The sequence below is a fragment of the Octopus bimaculoides genome, chromosome 3 (assembly GCF_001194135.2).
Source record: "Octopus bimaculoides isolate UCB-OBI-ISO-001 chromosome 3, ASM119413v2, whole genome shotgun sequence".
NCBI classification, from domain to species: domain Eukaryota; kingdom Metazoa; phylum Mollusca; class Cephalopoda; order Octopoda; family Octopodidae; genus Octopus; species Octopus bimaculoides.
Genome location: NC_068983.1, coordinates 89838659 through 89852799, shown reverse-complemented (window position 1 = coordinate 89852799; position 14141 = coordinate 89838659). Strand labels below are relative to the sequence as shown.

General features: G+C 34.2%; 1 protein-coding gene across 3 annotated transcripts in view; it reads right to left on the bottom strand.

The window, feature by feature from the left end:
- The window catches only part of LOC106883185 (cyclin-F), a 21832-nt gene that overhangs the window by 5516 nt on the left and 2175 nt on the right, over positions 1–14141 (bottom strand). Inside the window, exons 1-12 of one of the 3 annotated variants that reach the window (XM_014934103.2) lie at positions 13474–13659; positions 12387–12562; positions 11302–11408; positions 10140–10207; positions 9714–9904; positions 8814–8972; positions 7827–8059; positions 7056–7220; positions 6059–6182; positions 5453–5633; positions 4687–4774; positions 4151–4250 (exon numbers count right to left, since the gene is read on the bottom strand). In XM_014934103.2, the coding sequence (XP_014789589.1) occupies positions 4151–4250; positions 4687–4774; positions 5453–5633; positions 6059–6182; positions 7056–7220; positions 7827–8059; positions 8814–8972; positions 9714–9904; positions 10140–10207; positions 11302–11408; positions 12387–12562; positions 13474–13540 (1659 nt within the window). In that variant the 5' untranslated portion in view covers positions 13541–13659. Of the gene's footprint in view, positions 1–4150; positions 4251–4686; positions 4775–5452; positions 5634–6058; positions 6183–7055; positions 7221–7826; positions 8060–8813; positions 8973–9713; positions 9905–10139; positions 10208–11301; positions 11409–12386; positions 12563–13473; positions 13660–14141 lie in introns of those variants that run through there. The other 2 variants (XM_014934104.2, XM_052966294.1) reach the window with 2 other exon arrangements.

Sequence of the window (14141 nt, the reverse complement as noted above, 5' to 3'; positions counted from 1 at the left end):
AAACAAACCGGAGAAAAAAGATAGCTTGTGGTTTCCTGCAACTGTAGATGAAATACGGGCATTTTTTGCCATAAATATTATTATGGGTATTAGACAGTTACCCAGAATGACAAATTACTGGAGTGATCAGGAACCTTTTGGCGATGAATATATTTCCAGTATTATGAACGAGTACGATTCGTGAAACTGAACGAATATTTACATGTGAGAGACACTAGCAGTACCCCAGAGACAAAAATTATGCAATAGAATTGATTAAGAACCCTTTCTTTAATTATGTTCCAAATATCACATTAATATGTTGATAAATAAAAGTTACAGGTGTTTAATGAGACTAGTCTAAATTCATGATTATTTTAGAATTTAATTGAAACTCATGAGGGGTGCATTTTGGTCAGAAATATAGTAACGAAAGGGTTAAACAACTGTAACTTAACATATTAACGTGATTTTTGGAACATAGTTGAAGAAAGGGTTCTTAATTCTATTGCATAACTTTAGTCTCAAAGTGACTAATTGCAGGCAAATTCAGCAAAATATTAAATTAAATTTTGTTGAAACATCACCATAGAAAATGAGTCATTAGCCAATATTCAATTGGATATGCAACAAAATTTTAATATAGAAGTATTGTGCATAATACTAGATTATCAGTTTAATCTAATGCACATAACAGGTAAAAGTAAAATAAAATGAAATACTGGAACTTGTTTTTAAAGAAAACAAAAAATGAATACACAAGGACATATATAATAAAGATTTGCAATAGAAATTAAATCAAAACTTGTCACTCACCTTACAGGCAAATAAAAAGTAAAAACGAAGTAAATTTGAAAAATATACAATCTAATCATACATATATACAATATTCATGCAATATTTCTCTCATGGAAACTTGTAAAACATCCCACTCTACATACAACTTTGCAGAATGCACATTGGAAAGAAGTTTCAACAGGCTGTCTACTGGGAATTTTTCTTTGTTGATGTAGACATTCATGTCACTGCTTTTTGCGACCCTCGATTTTGTCTAATTTATGGAGATCGACTGAACTCTGAGGGATATCTCTCAGGCAAGTTTTGCTTTTCCTTCCTACAGTTATTGTTTTGGAGGAATAACCTGCCTCCAACTGCATTGCTACATCTGCTCAGAACTACAGATGGTCACACTGCTTTTGAGCCCCTCCTGATTTGGTATATACTGTATTTTAATGTGTATAAGGAACCACCTCATTTTTGGGGCTTAAAATTTGGAAAAGGTTTTGTAAGGGATTCTAATACTATCCATGTATAAGAAACTCCCATACTTTCTGAACCTAACTTTTGACAAAAAAAAAAAAAAAAAAAAAAAAAGGTTCCTTATACATGTTAAAATATGGTAATATAAATACATATACAATGCTCATGTTTACTCTGTATCAAACCAGGTATCACCACCATTTATAACCCAGTCTACCAACCAGATAACTTATCATTTAGTTTCACTGATCTACACTGCCCATGTATCTGTTATAATCAAGGCTCATAAATGGGGTGCCATTTTCATCTACACATGGTTGTGCACCGGTAGATAGAAAATTTATCTGCTTCTTATCTCTGTATGCGGCTGCGAGCAGATTTCCTTTCTGCTGTTGGATTATTTCACCCTCTTTGTTTATGGTATGGAAGTGATAAATTCCAGACATCATACCCCAGGCCATGCTGACTAACATTGTCTCTTTTTCCCAGTATAAAAACTAACCCCACAGCAGTGCCCAGTATTTGCTCCACAAATTTTCCAAACTTTGATCCCCAATTTGGTGGGCCTTCCTGGCATATATTGTTGGAAGTATACCCTTCCTTTATACCCCACCATGCCCTCATCGACGGATAGGTATCTATCAGGGTTGTAGAGTGTTTTATATGCATTTTGAATGCAATCGATGATGGTTCAATTTCACAAGTCATGTCCTTGACATAATACTGAAAATGTACTGATCACCAAAAGATTCCTTATTGTTCCAGTAATTTGTATCAGCGTAACGCTCTGTTTCTACAGTGATGGCTTCAAACAAACCTACTGGAAAAAATACAAAAAAAAGTCTAATCGTTTTGCTTCCTGAGAAAGACTATGAGTAGATCCAATCTCCTCAGAAAAATTGTTGATAAAAATATTTTTTAATTTCTTACTACATTCAGGTGTAAAATCATCCTTGCTGTCACCGCTTTCGGTTTCTTCAGAATCGCTGCTTTCAGTTTCAGATACAGAAATATCAGGTTCGTTTTCATACACGACGTGCTTTTGTAGTTCACTCATACCTTGCTCGATTTCTTCATATCTTCTATTAAAAAGCCCTCAAATTCGGAATCACTGCTTGATAGCAAGAAACTCCTATCCATTTTAAAAGTTTTTTGGCCAGCTGCAGCCAGGTTGGCATCAAAAGGGTTAATGCCAACTTTTCCATGCTTGTATGGTTGGATGAAATTAAGGTAGATTTTCTACAGCTGAATACTGTTCCAGTTGCCAACCCTCACCTATTTTCAAGTAAGGTAATATTCTCCTTGACCAGACAGGTTTCTACCCCCAACCATGTCATAACACCTAGTAATAACATCCTAACTCAAATCATCAGCATTGTTTAATGCCTACTTTTCCATGCTTGTATGGTTGGATGAAATTTGTTGAAGTGGATTTTCTACAACTGAATGCTGTTCTTGTTGCCAACCCATGCCTATTTCCAAGTAAGGAAATATTCTCCATGACCAAAATGAAGGAGAGTGCTAGCTTGCTTGGTGACATTCCCTTTTATAACTATTACATGACACCAAAGCAAGGACAGTAATGCACATAACACATATGTATATGATAAACTTTCAGTTTCCTTCTACCAAATTCACTCATAAGGCTTCGGTTGGTCCAGAGTTATAGTAGGAAACACTTGCCCAAAATGCAGTGGGATTGGACCAAGAGCATATGACTTGGAAGTAAACTTCTTACCAGACAACCATACACACACAGAGTGTACTGGATGCTTTTTGCATGCCACCAGCACTGGCAGTGTCACCAAGTAACTTTGTAGGACAAAGACCCTCAGCTGGGAAGGGGGAGCAGTATTGAGGGAAGTGGCTTTGCACTAGTTGATGAGAAGTTAAAAGAATAGAGATAAGGATACCTCAGTTGGATGGGGGGCAGAGATATGGTGACATGTCGGGACATATCCTCAAGGTACATAAGACTGGGCTGAGTGAGTGGGTGGTAGGGTTCGTAAGATTGTGAAGTGAAATGGTTTGAGATGAGACAGAGCTGAAAATTATTTCTTTTACAAGTTGATTGTGCTGTATACCATTTTAGTTAAAAATGTGTGAAAGTCTAAGATGAAGAATTTGTACTCATAAATAATGTAAATTGTATACTTTTCAATCTGCCACAAATGCATAGGGTAAATTTAACTACACACAAAGCATTAAATATACTCAAATTCCATGTTTCTTTAAAGCAAAATACTCCATGCAATGCAAATACACAAGCATGCTGATACAGCTTTTAATGTGATACACATCAAAAATATCTCAATAGTTTAGACTCTGGGTATACAATTCCCTAGTGTCAGAGAAAAATTTGCTTAAACACTATTAAAAATTATAAGTGCTGATAAGTGTTAGATTTGGAATTGTACCCTATTCCTTCAATTATTCCAATAAACAAAAAATTCAAAACCTTTAACATTTGCAAACTATAGCCAATATTAGACAATGTATTCATTCACTATCAGAATTCACTCTATATTAGAGTCCAAAAACCTTGCTAAAATATATATTTAAGATTTTAACCTTATTGATACAATGCCTGCCTGCCCGAGACAATCCCCGGTTCTGTGATTACAAACTTCCAGTTTGAAGTTATCCAAAGTTATCAATAGCTTTACATCAAAATTTTATATTAATTTATGTTCCAAACACCATCTTAACAATGACAAAGTTATTTTACTGAATTCTTCATTATTTTCAAAGGCAATGTATTTCAACAGAAATTTGGTAACAAAAGGCTTAAACTCTCATCAGTGAAATACAGAAACAAAAAGTCTTTCTGGTAGGAATGCTGGCCAATAGCATATATTAAATAATTTACAGTACAAACATTTAAAGCTTAACAGAAAACCTGCCAACTTACCGTTCTATCACTAACTTTATCAAAATTTTCATTACTATATCGTAGTTTGACAGCTTGCAAGACAACATCCCGATGATCAATAACAACACCCTCAAAAAAGCTGAATAGAGAAAAATAAATTGGAATATGTTTAATATAAATAAAAGCAAATAATTTCTATAGACAATTTATATCCAACATATCCCGGGCCCAATAACTCAAAACATTGCTTACACTCTGAATTAGCCTATTTTTACTGTCAACAAACCATAATTTAAAGCAACACACTAGTGGAAAATTCAAGGTGTTAGACTAGACATGGTCCCTTAAGACAGCACATAATTGTTTGATCTAGTTTGCCCAACAAGCATTAACACTATGGCTGAATAGAATGCTAACAGAAATATCAATGTCTACAAATTAAGTATTTATATTCAAATGGTAACTTTCAGGGAAGCTATATGTCCACTAGTGCTTTAAGCTATTAAACCCAAACAGTTAAAAGTTCCTGTTGTTTGTAAGGTCTATCATAAAAGGAACAGACAGAAAATACATACCACTTTCTATGTATGTGTATAACACAAGCACTAAGATCCCGAAGACAAACTCCAGTAAACAGTACCATTTTTTCTGGCCATAGGAGATCTGCATAAGAAATGTACTTCAGGATACAAATAGCTTTCAAAAGAGTAATTCAAAATCTGCTAGACACAAACAAGACCATCTCTACAAACGTTATACACACACACAATATTCTTTAAACCTGTATCCTTATACATCCAGCTGTTACCTTAAAAATATTTAACCCAGGGTACAAAAACCCCGTTTTACCTATAAAGTGTTACAAGTAATTATAAATTGGCCACTCTCCCATTGCCCTAAATCTTTTTCAATCTACACCAATCAATTATAAGTGTCGGCAAGAGTCACATATAAGTGACTTTTAAATGTAAAACCGGCTTCTTTATCATGGAGAATTTTGGTGAAATCAAAATTGTTGTTGATTAGCCCGAGGTTGACCTTGGTCCAGCAGACCAATTTCAAGTCACTACCATGTCATATGGTCCTCCATACAGTAGCATATCAAATGTACCCTTCTGTTTATTTAAAACAATAGGATAATATTAGAGATGTAGCTGCTATTTCAAGTGACTATGTAGAAGCTATCTTATTTTTATCAGAAAAATCAAAAATGAGAATTGTTAGCAGAGAAGCAGTTACAAGTCTTACATAGGTCACTTATAAGAAAAAGTAAAGGATGCATACAACTAGAATACCAAAAGAACAATATACTAAGATAAGTAGAAGCAAGAGGTGACATACCAGACTTTAATATGATGCGAGACAAAATGAAAGCACTTGCTGCCATCTCTGCAGCTGAGTATTGACCCAACTCTGAATGAAGTAAACAGAGTTCACAGATGTAATTGACCAAACTATGACTGACTGAATCCATTTCATCTAACAAACAAAATATTGTTGCAAAGTCAAGACTTGTTGGTCTCTGAAAGAAGAAATAGATCTTAATTTGAAAACAGTCATACACTGAAAAAAAGTTAAATTTACAAAAGCTTAGATGATAAGCAATGGCTAGGAGAATACTGAGCGAAACCTGACAACCAGTTGATCTAGCAAGTGCACAATGATGCCATTGGGAGGTAGACCTCGAAACAGTGTGCTTTTTCCCCTGATGACTCCATAAACTTGCTACCATCCAGTATGCGGAGCCTTCAATTGGTAGCACTTGCATGAAACTTTCAAGTTATAACTTACAAGACCAGAAGCTGTTTGTCACTGCCATAGCCATTCAGCCATAAAGTTGTGACAACCATAAAATAAACTTTAGCTTTGCTTTTGGTAAATATCAGAATAAGGATATTACTTACCCTTGGAGGAAACAAAAAACAAAAACAAAGATATTTTACTTACCCTGATGCTCCCTTTTAAAGTGGCTACGATTTCCCCCATCATTTTCACAACATCTTCATATTTGTATGTGTTGTCAGTTAACCAAGCTGCTTCACGAATTGTAATTATATCTTTACCTAAATATCTAAAGAAGGAAAAAAGAAAATGTGTAAAGAGTTTTAAAAATATATACAAGTACATCAATAAGAAATGTCTTAGCTTGCTGGCAAAATTAGTAGAGTAGTGGACAGAATACCATGTGTTATATAACCATACTCAAGTTAACTTTGTCTTTCATTTTTCTCAGGTTAATAATAAACTAGATATCAACTGTGGACTGTGTTGTACTCAAGTTAGAAGTTGTTTCTATCAGTCACTGAAACATAAATTGACATGTTTCAAATGAGCTACAACATTCTACTTCATTTGTTTCTCATCCCCTAAAAATCTTAATAGGAGATAAATTTGCTACATATAAAACGAATCTCTGCATCATTTCTGTATAAGGAGGCGAAACTAAGAGTAGAAAGTTTCTTGAGTGTGTGTGTGCCAAAAAAAAAAAAAGATCTTCCCAGAGACATTGAAAAATGCATGTGTTAGGTTCCAGAGCTGTCTTCAGGTGTTTCAGTCATTAAACTACAACCATGTTGGCGTACCACCATGCAGAATTTTAGTTGAACAAATCAACCCCAGTACTTATTCTATCAGTCTCTTTTACCAAACTGCTAAGTCAGAAGGACATAAACACACCAACATTGGTTGTCAAGTGGTGGTGGGGGACAAGCACAGACACACACACGTGATGGGTTTCTTTCAGTTTCCGTCTACCAAATCCACTCATTGTCTGAGCTATAGTAAGATACTTGGCCTAGGTGCCATGCAGTGGTATAGAACCATGTGGTTGGGAAGCAAATGTCTTACCACCTGTACCTACCTAGTTCACAGTTTATCATATTTCTGTATACTAACAGTAAATGGCATGTACTACTCAAAATACTGGCAAGTGGAGAAGACTCACCTTGAACAAACTAACATTGACACCACACCAAGAAGCTGCAAGACCCCTCTGGAAGTTGGATGGATTTTTAAATATCGATCCATCAAAGCAATGGAGGCATGCAAAGTTTGACTAGACAATTCTTTCATTTCAGCAACTTCCACAAGCCAATCAACCAAGATGTACCTGGAAGTGAATATTTGAAGTAATGATTAAAAAACATTTATTGTTGCAACAAGTAACATCCTTAATGAAACATCCACAAAGGGAAACATTTGTGTTGAATAAATAATATCTCACCTTTGTAGATTTAAATAAAGTATCTGACAGGGTGGCTCATGAGAGCTTTCAAGTTCATGTATGAGGGAACTACAAGGTCAGGATTGACCATATGGTGAGCAATTTGAAGTTCATCAAGGCTCTATCCTGAGCCTTCTCATCTTCATCAAAGTTCAAGAAACCCTAACAGCAGAAATTGTCTGTCCATGGGTGGAGCCCATTTGCAGATGATCTGGATCTTATAGCAGAATCAAAGATCTGTTAGGGATGTTTAAAATCTGGAAAGACTGTAGATGAACAAAACTAAAACTAATAAATAGCTGGAATCACTGCAGCTTGTTAGTGATAGATAAGCAGTCATTGATTAGGTAGAAGCACAATTTAATGAAGATATGGCAGCTACCCAAAAGTGCATGACTGCTAGAGTAACAGTGAGCCAATATGAAAAAAAAAAAAAGTAAATATAAAAACTGCCTTTTGACATGCAGAAAGAGGTTAGGAGCCTGAAATTACCTCATATTTGGTGTAAGTTCATGATTGCATCGGAATATCTTTTGAATTGAGGAAGATTTTGAGGAGTGCACAAAATCCCGTATGAAAGCAGCAGCTTGGGTTTGATGAAGACCACCAAACTTTGATGAAGCGTAGTAATGGCAAAGGGTGAGTTGAGCATTTAAATTCCCACTACTGGCAATATCACGTAGTTCTCTGATGCTTTCTAGTTCCTCAGAAGGCTCCAAATTTTGCTATCGTTACAAAACAGAACAAAACGTTTTTAAGGTTTAATTTAAATGGTTCTGAATATTAATTGAAATCAAACTAATGTATATGTGTTTACATTTTTTAAGCAGCAGACTAGCATTTTAATCATTTAGGGAAATCTATCTACAGCTAAATGGTTTTATCTTTCATTTTACATGTTCTTACTGTTTCTGAAACAGTACAGAACAATATTTTGGCTTTTTTTTTTTAATATCATGACTTCCATCAGACAGAAGTTTATTTTTATCAACAATAATAGTGTTTAAAAATTATTTCAGAGTTGTGATTGATTAAGTTAGTAATGTGTCCACCTACCAGCTGAGAAGTGTCATGAACAGGACAAGGCACCTAACTTTTAATGTCCTTGTCTACCTAGTAGAAAAACAAGTTTTGTTAGCATAGTTTCATTATGGATAAGGAATAATCTTTCCTTAATAAAGTTTGTAGTGGCACTTTAATAACCCAGTGAGTTTATGGGACATTAGTCTATCTCATGAATAGTGAGCTTCAAATTTTATGCTGACCAGAGAATAATAAAATGCCATTTCATATTCAATGCAGATGCTTCATTATAAAAATAAAATCTTGTGATGAGGTGACCGATGTAATGAATTGATTTTGATAGTGAAAGTGTTTGGAATAGTAATCAATGTTGCAGCTAGCAAAGCATGTTAATTAAACGAGAAAAACCCCCCTTATGAACCAAACAAAAAGTTTACAACAGCATAAAAGACTTACATTGTTTATATATTTCTTCTCCCATAGCATGAAAGCAGCTGCAGCAGATCCTTGTTCCTTAGCTTCTTCCAGCAATGACATTGTTTCCTGTTGACTTCCTTCTTCTCCCAGAAGCATTATAGTCTTTACAACACAGATCTGTATTTTAGGATCAGCCACCTGAAACAACAGATAAGGCTGTCTTGGGTTTTGCGTATATATATATATATATATATATATATATATATATATATAGACAGCTCCTAGTGAATTCCAGTTGTTGATGAACCAGGACTCAGTTAGCTAACTGTTCCCCATACTAGCCAACCCAAGTAGTTGATGCAGCAATATGCAATACCAAGTTATAGTTCAATATCTGCTGCTAGCTACACAACATTCTATCCTAAAAATATTCCTAAATTATATTCTGAACAATGCAAACTTACCTTAAATGAAAATACAAGTTAAAAGCCATTCATGTTTCTGTTTGGAGTAGAGGCCTATAACTAATAAAGCTAAAACCAGTTTCTATTACAAAATATTTTACCTTTTCAAAAATACCCCTTCATTTCTTGTTATTTTTCAACTCCTTCCATCAAATGTCTACTAAATATTGAACAGCCCAGTTGAACCCTTTTATTAGCCACAAACATTTTTTATATCAGTTTTCCTATACTTGCATTGATTGGACAGCTCTTGTTGTCCTCCATCATTTGGCACATATACCAACAAAAGAAATAGACCATCCTGGTTGTGTTTGGCATGGCTTTTACAGGTGGAAGTCCTATCACTGACTACTTTGCAGTTTATACTAAACTGAGTTAACCTTTTACTTCATCTCTAAAAACAACTGTTAAAGGCAATAGGTACTGTTCTGTCTTATCAGACTGATTGCTCAAGAAAAAGGAAAAAGAAACTAACCCTACGTAAATAGATCCTGAGGTAGGTAAAAACACATTCTTTGCAGCATGCACCATTTAGAGACCATGGAGGGCGAATGAACAGCCAACAGAAGGGATCAGAACTTGAACATAACCTTTCCACTTTACAAAACATCTCAGCAGCAACAAAGCCATTATGTGTTATTTGTTTATTTTCTTTATCACCAGGTACTGCAAAGATTCACATAAAATTTCATTAGAAAGTTTCCACAATTTTACAAACCATATACTAAATAAGATTTAATGTTTGATAAAGTTTCATCATTGCAATTAAGTGTAGTTTTAAATTACATAAGTCAATCAACTGCATAAAACATGTAAATTTGATTGACTTAAGCTAAGGGTTATGTTAAATGCAGTAAGTAAGAGTTTATAAAATAAAATAAACTTAGGAGCAGATACATACATCCTTCATTATAAAGATGCGCCAGAGCTAATTTCACCAAAGCTTCAACGTTACACTGACTGGCAGCACTGAAAAATATGAGAAAGCCTAAGATTTATCTTTTAGGACAAAAATAACAATGACTTTTTTTTTGTGCATTGGCACAAAGTTTGCAAATTATATATTTAATGTAAAGCAAAGTTATACCCAGCAGAAATTAAATTTAATACAGAGAACTAAAGACCACTGTGTTGTATTCTATGTTTAGTTTCTGCCACTAAAATATCATATACTAGTAACAAGATGAATTCTTACTTAGACATGCTACAAATTTATAAAAGAAGAAATCGAGATTGTGAGATGCCTTTCTCAAAGGTAAAAACAGAAAATTAGCTCCAACTATGAACAAATGAGTACATATATAAATATTTTCTGCTATTTTGTGTCACTTTTATGATTTTAACAGATTCTGCTTTACTTTCACTATGTAAAAAAAAAACAAAAACAAAAACTTTTTCTACAAAATTTGTTCAAGTCACTCATGTAATGTATACTTGATCTTCTCTTGGAAAAGTTGTGAGTGTATAAGAATTACCCCTCCCCACACACTTAATCCATTAATATTTAAAAACCAATTATGAGCAAAAAAATAAAATAAAATAAAATGATCTTGTGCAAATGGATTGCCAAGTTTCAATTTCTTCAAGTTCCGTAAGTATATTAAATTCTTCAATGTTATCAATGAGTAAAATCAAACTAGAACTTGTTTAAAAATAAATTATCAGTCTCTTTATAGGTTGTTTCTATAAATGGTATATAGAAGTTCTAAAAAGGAAACTCAGATAAATTTCTTTAAAAAGAGATACAACATTTAATACTAATTGTTCTAGAATCACAGACCATTTAAACTTATTTGAAAGAAAGAAAAGATTTTCTTAATCATATACAAATTAATTTACTAGAGAATTGTACAAAGGTCATTTATGTTACCACTCTGTGTGTGTGTGTGTGTGTGTGTATGAGGAGAGAGAGAGAGAGATGCACACACGTTATAAACTAATCTATGCTTTCTAAAGTTAAGGACAAAACTTTAGTGTATATATAAATATAAATTACAACTTCAAAGTTTAAAGTGTGCATAAAAAAACAAAAACTGATAGCATTCTTGAATTTTTCTACTCACTTCTCGAAATGCTTGATATTATTTGGTGATGGCCAGGAATCTTGGAAGTTAACAACAGACCATATAGACAAACTGTTATCAATGAGATTTTGGAAATAGGGATGAACCTGAAAATATAGGTGATATTTGTTAATAGTTGAAAATGAAGAGTTACCATAGAATTACAATAGACATGACAACCTTTTCAATCCACCCAGATCAATCTTTGTAAGATTTAAACACACATGAAAACTTTTGACCATTAAAATTGTACTTTGCCTGGGGACATTATGAAACACTTGCAACACCTCTGTATTTATCACAAGACGCATTCATGAATGGTGGGAAGCAGGAGGTTGAATTGGAGGTAAGAAGTGCAGGGTAATTTCATAGAATTGCAGCATCTAATCCTCAGATATTGGTTTTCATGCCTATCCTCACCTATGGTCATGAATGTTGGGCAATGACCGAAAGAGTATGATTGTGAAAAATAAGTGGCTGAAGTGGGGCTCCTCCAAAAAATCTCTGGAGTAATGTCTTTCAACAAGGCGCATAACCCGGAGATCTTCAGGTTGAACCACTATTCCTCTGCAGAGAAAAGTCACAGCTGCGGTACTATGGACATGTGATTAAAATGTCACAGGAGAGAATCACAAGATGGTTTTTCTCAAGCCAAGCCAACATGCAGAAGACCTTAGGGTAGATCAAGGACAAGCTGGTTGGACAATATCATGCTTGGGAGTGAACCATAGGAGAATGTGCTTGAGGACTTATTCCAAAAGGCCCTCCAAAGAATAGTGGAGAAGATAGTTGGAAACATACACACAGGATGGATAATTTCCAAAGTAAAACAAGAAGACATATGGTCATTGTTATTTTTTATACAGAAATAAGCCTACCAAATTGTCTATTCCATAGCTGCTCAGATGACAACATAAAAATGCTAACCCCCAATAAATGAGACAGGAAAAACAGACAAGCAGAAGAGTCATTAAACTATAATTGAGTAGATAAACAGTTTGGAGAATATCAAGTTTAGCAGGAATTTAAATATGAAAATTAAATAACGGCATCAGATTGGGCAGGAGAGGAAACAAGTCACTTACAGCTCTCATATTTAATAACTCTTTAATATGAAGTTCTTTCAGCAGTAATATAAGAATTTCTTCAGGGAGATTCCAAATAGTGACCCTGCTTCGGGTCCGAGGTCCTGTTGCTGTCACGTGGATGGGTATAAAAGCACTCTCTGACCCCCTTTGAAGGCTGCTTAAACTTCGTATCACTGCAAAATTCAGAATACCAAAATGAGCCTGTATATAATAGCAATCTGTATCTAAAACGTCGAATAAAAGGAATGGTTAAAAATGTCAGTAAAACTGATGTTGGATGAGTTTGTTTTAAAAATGAGTGCACGGAAAGAGTATGACCGAAATTTAAATTAATAAAAACAAAAAAAGTTAAGAGGGCGAAAGGTGCGTGTGCGTGTTTGCATACATAGATACACACACTTCTTTATGTTGGTTTAGATTAGTAAAGCTTTCGTCAAGAGTGCATCCAAATTTATTCTTAATCATTTATTGAAAGAATAGATGACCATATCCATATTTAGGCCATCGTCCTAATATGGACACAGACTTCATCTCCACTTCAGCAGCAGTCTTCCGTAACCAGTCACTAGAGTACATCCAGTGACTGACATGCCCGCCTCTCACAGTTTCTAACTACCAACTGCTTGGAGGCAGTTATAAATGTTCAAATGTAAACCGAGACAAGCACACAAACAAGCAGCTGACAGAGATGAAGAAAGATGTGCCCTTATAGTGTGAGAAAACTATTCTCAATTCAGGAACATTTGCACCTCTTGATTTTCTACAATTTCTCGGTAGTTTTGGAGAATAAAATATTTGAGTACCTAATAAAGTATATAATCTTATTAACACAAGACCAAAAGCAGAGTTTTGATCTAAGCACACCATTTCACTGCTTGTAACTTTTTTAGTTTTTGGTATTTTCGGAAAATGTGTTCAACAAAATATCTCGTACGACACTAAACAGGGAGGGGGGGGGGACACCCCTCCTAACAAAATATATACCATAAATTCCAATCACAATCAGATGTGGTCCTAAGCTACATTAAATTCAATAGGTTTACATCAAAATGGCAAATACCAAAGACAAAATAAATCAAATTACCTGGAAGGGCCAGCTTTTTGTATAGAAATCTAATCATAATTAGGACGGAGTACAAAAAGTAAAACATCACTAAAGGTTACAAACAAATCCATGCCATCCAGGATTTGTTATGAAAATATAAGATGAAAACAGATTTTCAAAAAATTGCAGTAGTACAACAGACAGATAAGTACGCACGTATCTATCTATATACAACACAATGTACATGGCGAGTGGCCAGCTGCTGAACAATAAATTGTCTTGTGTTATTGCCAAGGAAACTTAACATCACAAGACATGTCTAGACAAGAGTTCTAATTAACGATGGTCATGTCAAATTTGGAACATTCTTCATACAAAAACAGACATGTCAATTATATAATCAAATACAAGATAGATTGTAATTGTGTAATTAAGATAAAACTATTCAGTTTAAAGGAACAACATCGCGAAAACTTTTTGGTGAGAATCACTTCCAATGAAATTAAATCATAACTTTGGAGATTAAATAAATACAGAAAAATAATTTAGATAATTGCCAGACTGGAATTTCTATTTAAAAAGTAAAACATGGAAGGAAACCTATATATTTTATGACTGAACACTTGCTAGTCACATCGTGAATAGCAGATTAAACATTTTATCCGGACAAACTTTGAAGAGAAAAAAAAAAAAAAAAAAAAAAAAAA